General features: G+C 44.7%; 1 protein-coding gene across 3 annotated transcripts in view; it reads left to right on the top strand.

Annotated features, from left to right (window-relative positions):
- Positions 1 to 14,204, top strand: part of ttbk1b (tau tubulin kinase 1b) — a 42,306-nt gene extending 28,102 nt beyond the window's left edge. For all 3 annotated transcript variants that reach the window (XM_076992055.1, XM_076992054.1, XM_076992056.1), the window contains 2 exons: positions 9,140 to 10,686; positions 10,807 to 14,204. In XM_076992055.1, coding sequence (XP_076848170.1) covers positions 9,140 to 10,686; positions 10,807 to 11,275 — 2,016 coding nt within the window. In that variant the 3' untranslated portion in view covers positions 11,276 to 14,204. The remainder of the gene's footprint in view (positions 1 to 9,139; positions 10,687 to 10,806) is intronic.
- Positions 14,205 to 18,685: the final 4,481 nt, after the last annotated feature.

Below are 18,685 nucleotides of genomic sequence, written 5' to 3'. Positions count from 1 at the left end.
GTGTCATAGGTTCAGGAACACACACAGCACAGCGCACATCATAATTCTTTGACTAGTTTTGCGCATTAGTCTCTTCCCACTTCGCCTGATCCTCCACTCTTATTGGTCTCTTTCAGTTGGAGGAGGACAGGCCACACCCACAACACTCTTTCCCGAGGCCCGCCCATTTGAGAAGACTGGCGTCGTATGTGTTCTCCTCCTCTACCATGGAGACGGAACCCTTCCCTCACGACCCCGCCCTCGGGGGGCCGGCCATTCAGCGCAGCCGCTCGGCCGAGAGCAGCCCCGCCCACCGACACGCCCACCGCAGACACGTCCCCGTGTTGCCAGGCAACCCCAGATCGCGGCATTCTGTACTCAATCTCCCCCGGCTGCATATTCAGCAAATGTTGGCAAAACTCATGAACAAGACATGATCCACACACACACACACACACACACACACACACAAATATATGCAGTCCTGCTTTAGGCCTGATTTACCCAGACGGTTTACAAGAAGATTTTATTTGTGCAATAAACTGCCTGTGATTGTGGGCGTTGAGGGTGCGTGCGTGTGTGTGTGTGTGTGTGTGTGCGTTTTTGCGTCCGTCTGCGTGTGTGTGTGTGTGTGTGTGTGTTTAATGCTCTCTGGCTACAAACAGAAGAGCATCTGTTCCTGGGATACAGTCTGGGTTGTCATGAGGAGATAACGTACCCTAGGAACATACGAGCTGTCCTCAAACTGTCCCGCCCCACAGAGACACTGTACACTTGTACTTTACTTTCTTTATAAATACAAAAAGGTAACGTTTTTAACTATTTTAAACTGGACCATTTTAGTGCCACCCAGTGATGGCCAGACCGGCCCAGCACTGAGCCAATCACAGTCCTCCTGCACTAACAATACCACGAATTTGTCCCCATCGTCTTAACAACCGTCACCATCCTCACTATCGCCATGGAGTCCGCTGAGTGCGCGTGATGTGGACCAGACATTTTCATCGATTTGTGTAGCGTGTTGTGAGACGTGATGAGTGTTGAGCAAGAGTAGTGTGTGTCCAGTCACCAGGGCAACGAGGATCAAACGTCAGTGTGAAGGAGTCGCCGTCTAGATCGTGAACGTTAAGGTGTATTATTGGGTTGTTTGTTTTTTGACATGAATTGATTGTCTCTGGTAATATCAAAGATATGCAGTAGATTATCCAAATATCAATGTGACTCACAGATAATCTGGAAGGAGACCATTGAGCTTAAGAGAGAGAAATGTGAAATCCTAGAGCGTGTGTGTGTGAGTGTGTGTGTGTGTGTGTGTGTGTGTATGTGTGAGTGTGTGTGTGTGTGTGTGTGTGTGTGTGTGTGTGTGTGTGTGTGTGTGTGTGTGTGTGTGTGTGTGTGTGTGTGTGCGTATTTGTGAGTGAGTGTGTGTGTGTGAGCATGTGTGTGCGTGAGTGCGTGCGCGTGTGTGTGTGTGTGTGCATATTTGTGAGTGAGTGTGTGTGCGTGTGCGTGCGTATTTGTGAGTGTGTGTGTGTGTGTGTGTGTGTGTGTGTGCGCGTGCGTATTTGTGAGCGTGTGTGTGTTGCAGAAGGTCATTCGAAGGACAGTCTTTGCACAATGGCTCTTCTCCCTGGTCTTGTGCATTGGTGCAGCCTCAGAACCAGGAAGCTGCCAGATCATGTCCAGCGCCCCCTGTAGGCCGAGTCATGCATCGGTTTCCTAAGCAACTGTGACAACTGTGTGAATGAATAATCCACTCCATATGGGCTACCCAGCATCTTGTAGAACTGTCTGTCTTTGGGAGCGAGGGCAGACAGGCGCCGAACAGTGGCAGGACAGACAGGGCATGGGGGAGGACAGACAGGACGTGGGGGAGGACAGACAGGACCTGAGGGAGGACAGACAGGACGTGGGGGAGGACAGACAGGACCTGAGGGAGGACAGACAGGACGTGGGGGAGGACAGACAGGCGCCGAACAGTGGCAGGACAGACAGGGCGTGGGGGAGGACAGACAGGACGTGGGGGAGGACAGACAGGCGCCGAACAGTGGCAGGACAGACAGGGCGTGGGGGAGGACAGACAGGACCTGAGGGAGGACAGACAGGGCGTGGGGGAGGACAGACAGGACGTGGGGGAGGACAGACAGGACCTGAGGGAGGACAGACAGGGCGTGGGGGAGGAGAGACAGGGCGTGGGGGAGGAGAGACAGGGCGTGGGGGAGGACAGACAGGACGTGGGGGAGGACAGACAGGACCTGAGGGAGGACAGACAGGGCATGGGGGAGGACATACAGGACCTGAGGGAGGACATACAGGACCTGGGGGAGGACAGACAGGACCTGAGGGAGGACAGACAGGGCGTGGGGGAGGACAGACAGGGCCTGAGGGAGGACAGACAGGACCTGAGGGAGGACAGACAGGACCTGGGGGAGGACAGACAGGGCGTGGAGTGCAGATGATGATACTGTTTTCAATACCTCGTGTAATAATAATAATATGCAAAGTCAAGTGTTGGAAGAGTGCTCTAAGTGTTGGAACAATGCTCTAAGTGTTGGAAGAGTGCTCTAAGTGTTGTACGAATGCTCTAAGTGTTGTAAGAATGCTCCTAGTGTTGGAAGAGTGCTCTAAGTGTTGGAAGAGTGCTCTAAGTGTTGAAAGAGTGCTCTAAGGGTTGAAAGAATGCTCCAGGTGTTGGAAGAGTGCTCTAAGTGTTGAAAGAATGCTCAATGACAGAGTTGTTATCAAGCTTTGTTTTGAAGGCATTATGCCTTCTTCTGTTTTCCTGAAACATATGCATTTGCTTGTGGTTTTTTTGTTTTTTTATTGTTAGTTTTTTTTTTTTTTTCGGGGGGGGGGGGGGGGGGGGGGGGGGGGGTTGTCATTTGAATGCAGCCAAACACATTGAAAGTAGTATTATGGCTGGCTAATCCTACCAATGTATGCGCTACTAGCAGAGAGAATGAAATGTCACATGTATGCGTGAGAAGTGTTTAGGAAGGCAGTGACCCTTAGGTTAATACTACTCCATAGATCATCTGCTCTGTTGGGGTTATTAACCTTGTTTTGTTTGTTTTTTAACCAAAATGCTGCTTAAACTCATTTGTGACTCACTATGTGATACTGGAAATGATGAATATATGGAATACGTGTAATGTAAGGTGTATCAAAGGGCAATAGATCTGAAGGCAATATTTCTGGTCCTTGAATGAATAAGTCTCTTCTCTGGTTCTGTTGCGTATTTTTATATTTACTGTGAAAAGAATATGCAGATTCACAAGTAAATTATATTTTTTCCAAGTTTATTTATGTATATACACCTGAAGCAATGTTAGAGTTACAACTTACATGGCTGTAAGTATGTGGACACCTGCCCATCATACCTGTAGTCATACCTGTAGTCATGAGGTTCAGACTCCCATTCCAATGGTGTTGTCAGCCCCTTTGTGACTGGAAGACCCTCCCCAGGTGTTGGGTGGAGTGGCAGGAAACGAGTTCCTCCACGCCAGCCCGGTCACACCTGCAGGAGGAGATCCTTCTCTCAATCGTTGCCACAAATTTAGAAGCATATGATTGTCTTACAGTATGCTGGGACATACTATAGGCTGTCTTTGTGTGCTGGGCTATTAGCATTAGCCTTCACTGGAATTATGGGGGATGGGCCACACGTCGGCAGATCTAGCGGTGCTAGCAGAGGTTTCACAAAATGAAGCTGGAGACAAATATGGCATCACGTTTAAAGACCTGAGACCTTCAGCACCACCATCTCAGTGTTTGTGGAGACAGCATGGCTATGTGCATAATATTTAATACATATATAATATATATGCCTGTTAGTAATGGGTGTGCCCACTCAATAACTAGAAGTGTCCACATACTTTTGGCCATGTCTGAAAAGTGATTCAGCCTGTTCATGAATCCTCTCGCATTCAAACTCAAATGTCATCATGTGTTATCACAAGGTTCTTTTGTTTCCTTTCCTTCTAGAGCAGGAAATACTGAATATTAAATTTAGACTCGACCAGCCTCAGAAAACCCACCATTACCGCTGATAAATCTATTCTTATACTTCTAGGTGTAAAGAGCATAACATTAATGTCTTAGCCTGTTTGTTTGGATACTCCCAGTATATTTCTTCGGTAGTAACATTATCCCTTAATGCTGGGTTGAGATGTTTATTTGACTACTAACAATCAGGACTCAAGAGGAATGCTCTCTCTCTCTCTCTCTCTCTCTCTCTCTCTCTCTCTCTCTCTCTCTCTCTCTCTCTCTCTCTCTCTCTCTTTCTGTCTGTCTCTCTCTCTTTCTCAGTCTTTCTCTTTCTCAACATGCTTTGCCTCACTTTTCTACCAACGGCAGTAATGAGCACTCTTGCTTGTCTGCTGGTATATTGGAAAGCACTGGTTAATTAAAGGTTATAATACTTATTATAATAAATAAATATAATATTATTAATATAACCTAATTTATATAGCACTTAGATATTTAAGATTGAAGTCAATGTGTGACATCAACAGAGTCTGTAAATGTAAAAGAATAAAAACATGTAGGAAGGAAATTAGCAAATAAGAGTCTTGAGTAGAAAATGAATAATTGTCTAGAAAGTGAAGAAAAGAAAAGAAAATTGATATAACCAATTTTTAAAGTGGTTTTGAAATAGCTGTTAAAGTGACTAAATGACTGTCTCATTTCAAACTGTTGAAATGAGACAGTAAACAAATGCATTTTGAGCAATTAACAACAAAGCACATGACTGAGCAGTCTGACGTACACGACGGACGAGTCTGACGTACACGAAGGACGAGTCTGACGTACACGAAGGACGAGTCTGACGTACACGACTGAGCAGTCTGACGCACACGACGGAGCAGTCTGACGTACACGACGGACGAGTCTGACGTACACGAAGGACGAGTCTGACGTACACGAAGGACGAGTCTGACGTACACGACTGAGCAGTCTGACGCACACGACGGAGCAGTCTGACGTACACGACGGACGAGTCTGACGTACACGAAGGACGAGTCTGACGTGCACGACTGAGGAGTCTGACGCACACGACGGACGAGTCTGACGTACACGACGGACGAGTCTGACGTGCACGACTGAGGAGTCTGACGTACACGATGGAGTAGTGTGACGTACATTACGGAGCTCCAGATGTTTGGTAGCAAAGAGCAAAATGATCAGAACGAAACATTTTCACGTTTCTGTGCTTGACTCTTGGAATGTTCAGCTCTTCATTTGATTGGAAGTCTAGTTTGTCAGATGTTCAGTATTGATTTTAGTTTGATTTGAGGATAATTTGTCAGGCATTCTCAGATGTATGATTGTATGAGCGCCAATAATAGCTTTAAAAGAACAATAAAAGGGTTTTGAAATCAGTGCTGAATCACAGCCAGTGTGATTGGTGGCGGGCCAGAGGCGAGGCTGCTTCTCCTGTGTTTGCAGTCCCTCTTCTGGATCTTATGAAGCAATATGAGGTTCCTCTGAGCTGATCTGGGATCAGCCTACTAAAATTAGGGGACAGTTTCACAGAGAGGAATTTCCCAAGAGGCATCACAGGAAAAAAAACACTATATATTTTAAGCTATAAACTAAATTATAGACTATTAAAGACAGTATTAAAGACTATTATAGACAGTCACCATCAAAGTTACACTGCGATGCTTTTCGGAAACAGTGTTTAGATTACTCTGGTGTATTTGACAGCTAGCCCCAGTAATCATCACCTGCTGCTCCTGGTGTTGTAAACACTGTTTATGCTGATCCACTGTTTACACTGTGTATCACAAGAATGACTTGTGTTTTGTGTTTTTGTATGGTCATGGTGGTGAGAGGGGCATGAGTGATGTATTAAGGCTGTTCAATGTACCACGTGTAGTCTACAGGGCAGAAGGGCACACACTGCCAAAATGTCTTCCGGACAGCTTAGAGGTGCTTTGTCTGCTACAGTTGTGGTGATGCGCCACAAATATCACAAATATCGATGTAAAAAACAACTCGTACACTTAATCCTATTTAGTAAAAGCAGACGAGTACCTCTGAGCTCATCCACCTGCACAACTATAGTATTTATTCAAAGAGAGGCATTACTGTGAGCACTTTTGTTCACTAATGTACTCATGCTAAGACTGATCTTTGAATTCTCCTCACTTTGATTTTTTTCTTGTAGTTTTATAAATTGGACAGTATGATGTAATGAATTTGGACAGTATGATGTAATGAATTTGGACAGTATGATGTATTGATTTTGGACAGTATGATGTAATTAATTTGGACGGTTTCTTTTCTGCTAACAGGTCATTTCTTATATTTGCTTTGGATAATTTCATGTATGCTGTCAAACTAGTCGAGAAAGCTCCATTTTACCACATAGAAAACATTTTATTTCTCTCTATTAAAATAACTGAATGTATGACTCATCACTGCTGAGTTCATATAAACCATGTAGGTGTAATGTTTTAAAGACAGTTTGACATGGCAGCTTTTACAAAGTGACAGAATGACAGTCTATCCCATTTAATACACTTCAATCATTTATGGAGGCTAAAGCTATGTAGTTAAGAGTGGATGTTTCTTATTTACCTATTCCCTTGTTGAGCGATCTGCTCCTGAAGTCTGTAAATAATTGCTGACATGATCGTAGCTTGGTGACTATACTCCCTGCGAATTTTAAAGTTAGACATTGCTGTCCCATATTGCAGCCCTCACTCACTCACTCACTCACTGTTCTGTAATGCATGCTCCACTCAGCTCGGCACAAGGAGGCCCATTATGGCCCGTTAGGACCTTGGGCCCAGGAGGTGGAGGGGGCTCGGAACACGATGCCACTCCTCCGCTGTATCACACCTGTTGACGGGTCCTCCATGAGGACATTGAGGTCTGGTTGAGTAGAGAGTAGAGGAGAAGGACTGTCCCGGGACTCCCAGACACGGGGCTGAGCACCTGCCATCCTCATCCTCCACAATAGCATTTCAAACCCAGTCCACAGCGTCCACCTGCCGGTCCACGTTTTTGCTGTAGTCCGGCTCCCAGTACTCTGGTATGGGGTGTGGTACAGGATTGGACCATCAGGTGGGTCCAGAAAACGTGACTAAGACTCACTGCTCCAAAATGTCTTAAGCTCTAAACACGCATCCACAGAGAATGCGAGCATTCCAGGTGCTAGTCTGGACTCCAGTACCACACAGTTCACACCAGTACAGTTTGATACAAAAACATAGCAAACTACACAGTTAAACAATCTAAAGATAACTATTACTTTTTAAACTATTATATAGCTAAACAATATATCCAATTATTAATGTATACACACTGTCTATATACACATACATTAATGTCATCACACTGGCCTTTGACTTGGAACTTGGGACTTTTGACCTTTTAAAATGTGAAGGAAATACTGACCATCAGTCTGTTACTGTGTCAGTGTTCTTCAACAGCTCATCACGTCTGTGTATTGTAACGTAATCGTAGGTTTGACAAACAGTCTGCCTTTTCAAACTTTCAAGCTGAGTGTTTTTATAATGCAATAAAGCCCATGTAGTACTCTTGTAATACACACACACACACACACACACATATGTGTGAAGCATGTATTTTAAGCTTTTATAATTGAAAAGAAATAACCTTACTCTTTCCGTTTGGACACGCTGCTAGACGAACACGTTATGGTGTGTCATGTGTCTTGTGTGCATTCTCGCTGTGTGTAAACGCTGACTTAAGTACTGTCTTCATGACTACACTTGAATTCACAAATGGGCTAATTATTTTTTTTTAGAACAAAAAAAGTATGATTGTAAAGTAGACAGGGGTGCCTTCAAACATGTATGTCATCCTTTTAAGACAATCCAGAAAATCTTGTGTACGACCGAAACACAATTAAACTCTCTGCAGAATCACTTCAGTTGTAATCTGTGCTCCTTCTTTTAGTTTGGCATCACGCGGTTCTTTCTCTCTAGAAGTGGCTGTTTATCGACATAATTTTAGCAACCAAGATCCTCCAAACCTAAGTCTAAGTCATTATGCATCTATAAATACAATATTACATTTTCTATCCACAGATCTTTTTCTCCTCAGCAAAGGTGACTTATTCAGAGTTGAAGAATCAACACAAATAATTATTCAGCTGTGTAATGATTCACTAATACAGTGGTTCCCAAACTTTTTCTGCCGTGCCCCCCTTTAGTAGATGAGAATATTTTTGCGCGCCCCCCCCCCCCCCCCCCCCTTGACTAGGGATGTGTTGAAAACTTACAAAAACAATAGGTTCACAACTTTGGTCAAACATGAAAAAAATAAACTGCAAGAAACCTTTTAAATTGTTCAAGAATTCTAAATATAATTTAAAATAAATAAGGAGATGAAATAAGAGAAACAGCAATACATATGCACATGGACGTAATTTTGATTTCAAAAGTGGGGGGACATAGATTCGTCGCTATTTAAATATTTGGTTTTAACTGTAAAAACTGGGGGGGACCAAAGCCGGCTTTTGAAAAAGTGGGGGGGACATGTCCCCCCCGTCCCCCCCCAAAATTACGTCCGTGCATATGCAGCTAGTTTGCAAGCGCAGACATCACGCAGAGCACAAAGCATGTAACGGCCAGAAATATGTGTACTGTCTCTTTAAGGGAGCGAGTTGAGCGCGCGTATGGAATATTGTTGTTTTATTTAGCTATTTTATTTCTGTAAGTAATGCATTAAATGAGCTTTGGACAACTCACCAGTTCATGTATGAACAATGAAGTATTGCTGGAGCCCAGGTTTATTTTGGTAAACCAGCAAATAAACGGACTAAGTGGAATACCACCAGCGCGAGTATTAAGGTTGAACTAACACCAAAAAGCAAGCAATACAAGCATAGAATTAGACTGAATAGATCTGTTTTTATGGATCGGTCACATTGTCCCCGATACCCGATCTAGAATTTTTTCAGATATTAATATCGGAATCGGTGCATCCCTAATATTGACACATGTGCACGTTTTACTTTCAAGCTCCGCGCCCCCCCTGCAATAGCTCCGCGCCCCACCTAGGGGGCGCGCCCCCCACTTTGGGAACCACTGCACTAATAATTCTGTATAATAATGATCCACTAATAATTCCATATAATAATAATTCACTAATAATTGTGAATGATTCTCTCTCTTGTCTGCAGGAGTGTCTGGACATGGAGCCCGTTCCCTCTGTATCCCACACTAGGCCAAAGCGGGTGGACTTCCTGTCTGGCGTTTTGATGTTCAACCCTCAGATAGAAGTGGGCGGAGCAACCCGGGGCTCCAGCAGTGATGGAAGCCCCCGCAGTAGTGAAGGAAGCCCTGAGGGGGCGGTCTCTACACTCCTGGCCCCGCCCCACCGAGACCCTGACCAGGAGGAAGGATCCCGCACCCTGGTGCTCATCTCTGCTGGCAACGGGGCCGGATCCCCAGGGAATGGGCTCGTGTCCCCTGGTGACGGCCAAGGGACGCTGGCCGCGCTGACGCCCCAGGGCGAGAGGCCGGCGCCGGATGAGTCCGAGCCCGGAACGCTCTCGTCCGTCCTCAAGTCAGAGCCGCGGCCCATCGTCATGACGACCGCCGCCGTGATCGCCGGCGGGTCCTCCTCGCCTCCGTTCACGAAAGTGGAGCGCACGTTTGTGCACATCGCCGAGACGTCGCACCTGAACGTCATGACGACCAGGCGACAGCTGCCGGGGCTGGACGAAGGGCCACCCGGGCACGAGCGAATGGAGAGGCTGGAAGAGAGGGAGGAAGAAGAGGAGGAAGGAGAAGAGGAGAGGAGAGACAAAGGAGAAGAGAAGGAAAGCGTCGGCGAAGAGGTCATCCTGGAGAGAGCCGTGGAAAGCGAAGACGATGGTGAGAGGAGGGAGGAAGAGGAGGGAGGAGATGAAAAAGAAAACGAGAGTGAAGAAGGCAGGATGAAAAGGGATGAGGGAGATATTCTGAGCGAGAAAGAGGTTTCAGATCGGAGGGAACGGAGCGATGATGAGGAGCAAAAAGAGAGCGTGGAGGAAGGGAGAGAAGAAGTGGAAGAACAATATAAAAGCATATCTGCAGAGGTGGAGCCAGAGCGCTTGGCCGAGTCACATGACCTGCAAGAACCTTCAGCCATTGGACAGCAAGAAACTCCGTTTACACAGACCGAACTGGAAGCTAAACCAGAACTTCTAGCATTGCTGGGGGTGCAAGATCAGAAACAAGACAGGGTGTGTCCTACCCCTACTGACATCAAGATGGAGCTCCATTTAGGAGAGGTAGCTGCACCTCCAACTGCAGGGGAGGCAAAGTCAGATGACAGAAATGCGAGGCCTGTGCCCCTCCCTCAGCCTCGTCCACAGAGGCCGAGTCGCATTCCGGTACTCATGTCGGAAGAGGAGACCGGTTCAGACCGGTCGTCTCAGACCAGCCAGGACCAGTCGCAGCGGGCCCGTAAAACCCGAGCCCCACACTTAGTCCGCCTTCTTCTGGAACGAAAGCAGTCACGCTTGCGCCACCAGTCCACCTCCTCTCCATCTCCGACCCCGTCAGCAACTGCCTCAGAAGATGACACTCACCAATCAGATGACTCGGGCAGAGCGAGAGGAGCAGAGGGACGAATGAGGAGCAGGATCCCGCGGCCAGTCACGCCCATTAAGAAGTCTTCCATCCAATCAGGAAGTGTGACTGTCCCTCAAACGCAAAGATCTGCTTCCTTCATTCAGTCTAGGTGGGTGAACTAGGTTTCCATTTTCACTGAATTCTAAAATAGTTTAAAACACAATGTACCTTCTGCCTCTGAACTTTGAATTTTTGGGGAAATTTCTCTTTCTCCTTCTTTCTTTTTCAGTTCTGTAGGTCCTGGGATGCAAAAGTCTGCAAGTGCACACATAAGTGTCAAACAGCAACAGCCCAAACCACAGCTCCGCCTCTCGAAAACACTGCCTCCATGGTCCCAACCATCAGGCCCCTCCCCTTCACCAGGTGGTCGGACAGCCCCCCGTAGTCTCTCTCGGCCCGCTGCTTCTCCAAACATCCGTAGCATAAGCACCTCCCCTCGCAGTTTCTCCGCCTCCCGTACGGATAGCCCATCCCCCCAGAGGCTTCGCAGGCAGCCTATGATTGGAGAGGCACCGAGACCCTCCCAGCAGCCACGCCCACTGTCAACATCACAACCAAAGTCCAAACCTCAGGACTCCGCCCACAAAAAGAGCAAGACACACCCAGCGTCCACACCACAGAAAGGGAAGACACACCCAACAGCCATCCCTCCGAAAGGAAGGAAAGATGCATCCGAGACAAAGTCTAAAGGCAGATAATTCCTGTAAAAGCCTCTCCCCATCTGTGGGCATTACGTCTGCCGGCCATCATGCGCAGCCCTGCTTATCCTCTCCATCTCCAAAGCCAACTAGACTATAACAATCGCTCTCTGATACAGGTCTGCGAGTTGTCATCCGAAACATGGATCTGACCAGGCTTTGTGGTGTTCTCATTTCAGCTGTGACTGCAACAGCTACTGAAATACCTCTGAAGAGGACCTAACATTCTCTCTCTCTCTCTCACACACACACACACACACACACACACACACACACACACACACACACACACACACACGCATACATAAAGTGACCATGATGGCAAAATGTGTGTGAGAACAAAATCCATACTGATGGAGTGTGTCAGACAGTAGTACACACCCCCCTGCCTTAATAAAACCTGCAGCATCATCACAATAAACCTCACTGTAAACAGCAAAAGCTGCAAACCACACTGTCCCCCCCTGCACACCACCGTAACGGCATCACTCCCTTCATCTCACACTTTTTTATTTCATTTTATCATCATTTTTTTATGAGCTCTGTGTAACTTAGAGACACTCGGCTACCTTCAAAGTGCAGCGGTGATAAATTGAAGAAATGTACTTTTTAGTTTTTTTTTTTTTTCTTTCCCAGGTTGATCAAAGGTTGGATATTTCCTACTTATTTCCTTTATTTAAGATCAGTTTCTCAGACCAGTCCCAGACCAAACCAGACCAGTCCCAAACCAAACCAAAACTGGAAAGGATTTTAAATATTGAGCAACATAATGCCAATGACATTACAATTTAGTATAATACTAAACTATAAGACTAAACCTAATCTAGGAAACTTCCAATAATGACTTTACAGTAATGATGCTGTTTCTCTTGGTACTTTAAGCACTGTTTCTTCATAAAGATGGTTAGGGTTAGGGTTCTAACTAGGTTTAGCTGATGTTTCCACAGTGAATATGGCATTTCCATAATTAAGGTTGAACAGCATCATAAAGTTCTTTCTGAACTCACTTGTTCTTAATTAGGCTAAATTCTGATTTTACAAAGGACTTCACAGCATGCAGTTGAAGACCAGGTGTAAAATCCTAAGTGAATCCAAAAGACCTACACCAAAACCCGCCAAAAAACACCAAAACCCCGCACTTCTCTTATGCTGTTAACATTTCAGAGCATCACAAACGTATGTATTCTCTTTCATAAAATAACAGACAGCTGTTCCAGCAGTTTGCACTGACATTAAAATGTTCAATGCCTCCAGTTACTGTGATACCTGGCAGTTACTGTGATACCTGGCTCTACAGTAACTATGGTGATACCTGGCTCCACAGTAACTACGGTGATACCTGGCTCCAGCTAATGCACTTACATTTTTTAATACATGCATACACTAGCACAAATTCATATCAGTAAGTAAAATATGTCAGTATTTATGTATTTATTTATTTAGAAACTAAGTATGCCCTATAAACGCACTGGCAAATCGCCCCTCTGCATCAAGGCAAGATAACCTAAAACACTCCTGCATTTCACTGTTAAACGTTCACACTTCATCAAACACCTTCCATCCATCTGATTTGTCAGCTTGTTACTGACCAATCACAGCACACTCTCTGACAGGCCCATTTATCTTTGTGACCAGCACTACACCGTTGGCATGCCTTTGGTTATATTCCATTTTTGTTTCTATAATGTTCTATTAAAATATGTAGATATTATAAGTACTTTTCAAAAATAAATTTATATTTATTTTTTTCCAATTATGAATCAAATGAATGTAATATAAAAATTAGAAGATAGTGTTGTATTTATGGTTTTTATTTTTAGTTTTAAGTGTACTATGGTCAGTTTACATAAGTGTAGGAAAATACTGTAGGGCCAGAAAGCTACCCATCTACCACTTAAAAATGAAATGTGACAGAAAATGTGAGCTTCATCAGACATCATCAGACTACAGACAGAAAATGTGAGCTTCATCAGATGTCTAGCTACAACTTGGTAATCTGTGTACTAAAAATGGGATTATCAGAACACTGAAAACACTAACATTTTAAATATTTTGAATTCAACTGTGACTACTGATTTTCATACAAAGCAGTGTAAGATCACCACAGGAATATAGAGCAGCCAAGACATGAACATCTCCAGTTTTATTCACTATTACCATAATAGAGATGCACAAGTGATCCCAGATCAAAATGCTCCAGTTTGTTCCTGTTTCATACGACTGCGTTTGAATATCAGTGTGTGAACACAGACTGACGGAGGTGTGTTGTGTGATAAAGAACGGGGGTGTTGCCAGTTTCACGGATGTGTTGACCTGCTTGCTCTATCAGTGGTGGTGCTTACCCACGTTTTCTGGTGCAGACCCAGTGTTCTGATATATTGTCCTCACAGCAGCACTACTGCAATCAACATAAATCATTTCACTCTGAGAAATGTAGCCTTTGGTTTGTTGATGTTTGTGTGTGTGTGTGTGTGTGTGTGTTTGTTGGTGTGTGCTAACCTCAAAGGAGTGCTTCCTACCCAAGGGTTTTGTCTTTCCTGCAGAACAGTTGCATGCTGTATGATCTGAATGGAACAGAGAAGCGTTCTAGAATGTTCTATCTCTGGAGTGTTCCAGAAGACCTCTCTCTCTCTCTCTTTAACTCTCTCTAACTCTCTCTCTAACTCTTTCTGGCTACGAATGAAAGAATTTGAATGGATGGAGATAAAGAGCCAGGCAGATAAAAAGATGGGAAACATCACCATGAGATCAGAGATGGTTCATCTCTTTCATCCCAGAGCGCCACCCTCCCCCAGCTCAACCACTAAGGGGGAAGTCTTGCATGAGCGCAGGTTTCTTAAAAGAATCATGATTACCTAAATACCTAAATGCTTATATTAATTTCCAACTTTTCTGACCAGTTATCCAAACTATCAGCGATGCCAATCAATAAAAAAAGATCACATAAGTATGTGTTGTCTCTGTTTGGTGGCACCTTCACAAACATACAGCACAGACGATGCCAACACAGCAGTGCCTTGCATCTAAAAACATTTATCCTATCAAATTCCATCCCAAGTAAAAGAAAAAAATTGTCATAAATAAAGGAAAAAAGGTTAAATTGTATCTGTAACATTAAGCAGTATAACAATATAAAATTGCGTTGCTCTTTATACGTTTTTTCCAAACATTAAATGGGGTTCATTATTGTTAGGCCTTGTAACCTTCTGTAGACATAGTTCATATCCAGCAGGGTTCACAAACAGCACCAGGAATTTGTTCAGCCTGCAGTGTTCCGTAGCCAGCAGGGAAAAACATGACAGGAAGTGAAGTTCTAACTGAGGGGCAGACACAGAATGAACAAAATGCCAAAATGTTCAGATGGAGGGTCACAGATATTGTAGATATAATTGCAGATAAAATTGTAATAATTGTAATTATAATGCAATATTTTCTATGAAATGCTGCAGTAAGCATGTCCTTTATACACATACCAACAGTCCACCAAAAAGAAGGAGTGATACACTAAAGGTAACCAACTTCTTAAGTCCTAACTAATCTGAGTGATCTTCCATTATGATGTTGTTTTTAAGTCTAAATGACAGCAATACCACCACGAGAGACCATCAAAGCACAGCACGTTAAAAGTCTGTATAATAAACACCTGCATATCTCGAGTTCGTTGTCAACTCTGCAGAAGTATTCTTCTGTAGTAGGCCTATACTATTTTTAGAGTCTTCCTGAGCTAATGTCAACAGTGGACCTGTCACAGTGGACCTGCTTGCTGAAATACACAAATTCTCCTTTCTAATGCCATCTGTTGAGAGCGCCAGGGTGAATCCCTGCGGTGATACCGATAGTATTTGGAAGGCACGCAAAGAGCGTCATGACCCGCAGACACGAGGCCCACTCTGGTCGACACTCAGTGGTGTACAATCCGGTGTTTATACAACCACTTATACGTGTGCCAGTGCCATTATTAAGTATAGGCAGTGTCATATCCATGGTTAAGGTTATGCAGGTGGTTATGGGATGTACGAAGAGGAGTCTGGGAGTTTTTCAATAAAGTGTGGAGACGAGCAAACGTGTGTCACGAAGCGTGCTTATCATGAAAGATTTAATTCTGAATGCCAAGCAAAAGTAGGTACACAACATTGGCGATGAGGAGTAGAAAAATAATAAATTAAAAAAGCAATAGGTAAATTACAAAGTTTAGCTAGTTTAGTATGGAGAAATCCAGGTTTCAGCACTTCGCATGCTATACCGAGCCGGCAACGCTAGGCATGAGATGGAGGCATTGGCTAACGTTATTTGACTTATATGCAGACGGCAAAGGGCTCATCTTGGGAGAAGATACCCCAGAGGCTACGCAGCAAAGGCGATGTGCACTTCTTCTGCATCTGGCTGGACCGGACGTACAAGACATCTTCTCAACTCTACAAGGTACCGGTGGTCCAACGGACTACAAGGAAGCTGTCGATGCTGGGTCAGGTGGGCCTGACCCACCCGAGCCGCTGAGACCCACACCGCTACCTGATGGACCATGGCGAGACGTTGCAGTCGACATCCTGGGACCTCTCCCATCCAATCACTCCATCCTAGTCGTAGTGGATTACTTCAACCACAACAGACAAGGTAATAGTCGGCATGGAGACAATCTTCAGCAGACACGGACTGGCAGTCACATGCAGGTCAGACAACGGACCGCAATTCAAGTCAGGGCAATTGAGACAGTTCTGTGAGGAGAACGGAATCGCACACGTGAAAACAACACCCAAGTACGCTCAGGCCAACGGAGAGGTTGAGCGTCAGAATTAATCACTAATGAAAAGAATCAGAATAGCTCAGTCAGATGGACTGGACTGGAAAAAAGAACTGAGAAAGTATGTGACTGTATACCATGGGATTACCCACACCACAACAGGCAAAAGCCCAACAGAACTGCTCTTCAATCAAAAGATTTGAGGAAAGTTGCCTGAACTCATTGAGACTCACACAGACCAAGTGGTATGTGATCGTGACACAGAGCAACAGGCAAAGAGCAAGATGTATGCAGACACACGCAGAGGAGCACGGCACTCAGAGGTAAGTGTTGGGGACACTGTTGTCGTCAGACAGGACAAAACGGACAAACTGACAACATTTAATGCGACACCGCACAAAATCATCAGCAAGACAGGAAACAAGGTCATAGTACAATCACCAACTGGAGCACAATATGCAAGGAACACCACTTTTGTGAAGAAATATGAAGGAAATGGACTGAGACAAGATGCACACACTGAATAGGAAGAAACAAGCGGGGCTGAGAGCATTGATCACAGTGAAGCAGCGATGGAAGGCAAGCAGTTGCCCGCTCCTCCGACTTCACACACAGAAACTGATTCGCACACACAGACACAGCCAGACACACCTGTGAGACCACAAAGAGCCAGGAGACCACCAAATAGACTGTGATTATGTTTGAATATATATTTATTAGTGGTGGGACTTTAACGCGTTAATTCCGATTAATTAATTACAGGAAAATTAACGCACTAAAAAAATTAACGCATTTAACGCATGAGACACTTTTGCACCGTGGAATGTTTCTCAGTGCACGAGTTCCAGACAGACAGATTATATGGACGCACAATAAGATGAGCATGATGGAGATGACTGAAGAGGCTACGCTGGTGGATGGGAAATTTAAATATAAGAAACTTCCAGATGGAAGTACAAACAAAAATAGTGTTATTTGCACTTTTATTTATCACAGGAGCACTTCCACCCTTCTTTACCACCTCAACGCAAGCATGTTGGGGCTAACACGCAGGTCAGTAATGATAACTTAGCTGCTAAATGTATTCCTAGTACGATAGGGTGACCAAACGTCCGTATTTCACATCCTGTCCCGGGTGTCCCGGGTTTTTTTAAGTGAGGAAATGTCCTGGTTTTTAAATTACCTTCATTGCACCATTACGACTGGATTAAACTTTCACGAGTGTCCGTAGCGCGACTCCGCACGCGTTTATACATGGCGCGTCATATTATTTGTGTTGTCCGCTCTCTGTGGTCGAAGATAAATGCTTACACATTGCGTCAACTGATGCAAGTTACGAACTATCGTCCAGGGGTGAGTTTTGTTGGGATATTTTTTTCTTGACCCAGATAGGCCCCAACACTGCCCCGATGAACTGACTGGTTTTGACTGAGTTACCCAAGCAAAGTCTTAACACCAAAAGTTCTTTTAGATTAATTTATATGGAATATAATTGAATACAATATAGTCAAAGTATACGTGGTACAAACTCTCCAGTGCACTGGTGCTAGTTGCCTAGAATTCTACCTAACCCAAGTGGATCTCAGCAGCGTCCAAGCAAAAAGTCCTCGTGCTGGGCGATGTCCTCCCTTTCATACCTCATCTCTAAGTTTCAATATCTGCCCCCACCTTTGCTACTCTTCCTTAGAGACCCCCCTGCTCCTCTCTAGTCGTCCATCTCCTTATCTCAAACTGCTTGTGTTGCAGCTTACACTGAATAGGCCCATTCTATTCTCCTCAAGACCAGAGGCCTTCTCACTTCTGCTCTTCCATAGCCTTTCAGGAAAACATTAAGTTTAAACATTAAGTTGTTTACCTTTACATTTCTTTTTTTCCAACATTCCCCCTTTTAGACCAAAACATTGGTCTAACTCTAGTCTAATACAAAATTTTATCTAGCCCAGTGCACTTCTTAAAAGAAAGACAATCATAAAAATCCCTAAATGTGTATACATTCATAGTGTGACTATGTCAGTTAGTACAATGTCTATGTGTTCTTTTATGTGATTTGTGGGTTCTGGATCACTCCCCAGTCGTGGGCCGAGACCTTTCAGACTATTTGGAGATGCCCCCCTTCATCTCCCATGGTTTCGTGACGACGTTGTCCACGAGATCCAGGTCCCGCCTGGTGGGAGATCACCTCGACCCGTTCTATTAATGTGCCCATGTGTCATGCATATTACTTCTTAAACTAGTGAATTAGCTTTCATGTACTGTTGGTTGTGCTCTAATGTGTGGTGCGTCTTCATTCTTCATCGGTCACAGATGCTGCCAATACCTATAAAGCAAGCGTAATTAATCAAAAACAAGTTTTTCACACAGAATCGTCTTCTTCGGATGATAGGTCATCATCATCCGCCGTCACCAGTGGCATGGTGGGTTCTTCGTGTCCCCCTTCTCGATCACAACACTGCTCAACCTTTGGGCGAGAGCTCTGATACATGTTATACAACATCCACATGGGGAGAGATTGTATTCTCCCATGGGGGTCGCTCTCATGGAAGTCAGCACTAGTGGTAGTGCCTGTACATAGTCCATGTCCTCCTTTGCGCTAAATGCTTTGGCCAGTTTGGTCTAGTGCGACCATTTCTGCCAGCTGAGCTGAGGCTGGTTGTGGAATCTCTCCTGAT

The sequence above is a fragment of the Brachyhypopomus gauderio genome, unplaced genomic scaffold (assembly GCF_052324685.1).
Source record: "Brachyhypopomus gauderio isolate BG-103 unplaced genomic scaffold, BGAUD_0.2 sc89, whole genome shotgun sequence".
Taxonomy (NCBI): domain Eukaryota; kingdom Metazoa; phylum Chordata; class Actinopteri; order Gymnotiformes; family Hypopomidae; genus Brachyhypopomus; species Brachyhypopomus gauderio.
This window is presented reverse-complemented; position numbering and strand designations above follow the sequence as displayed.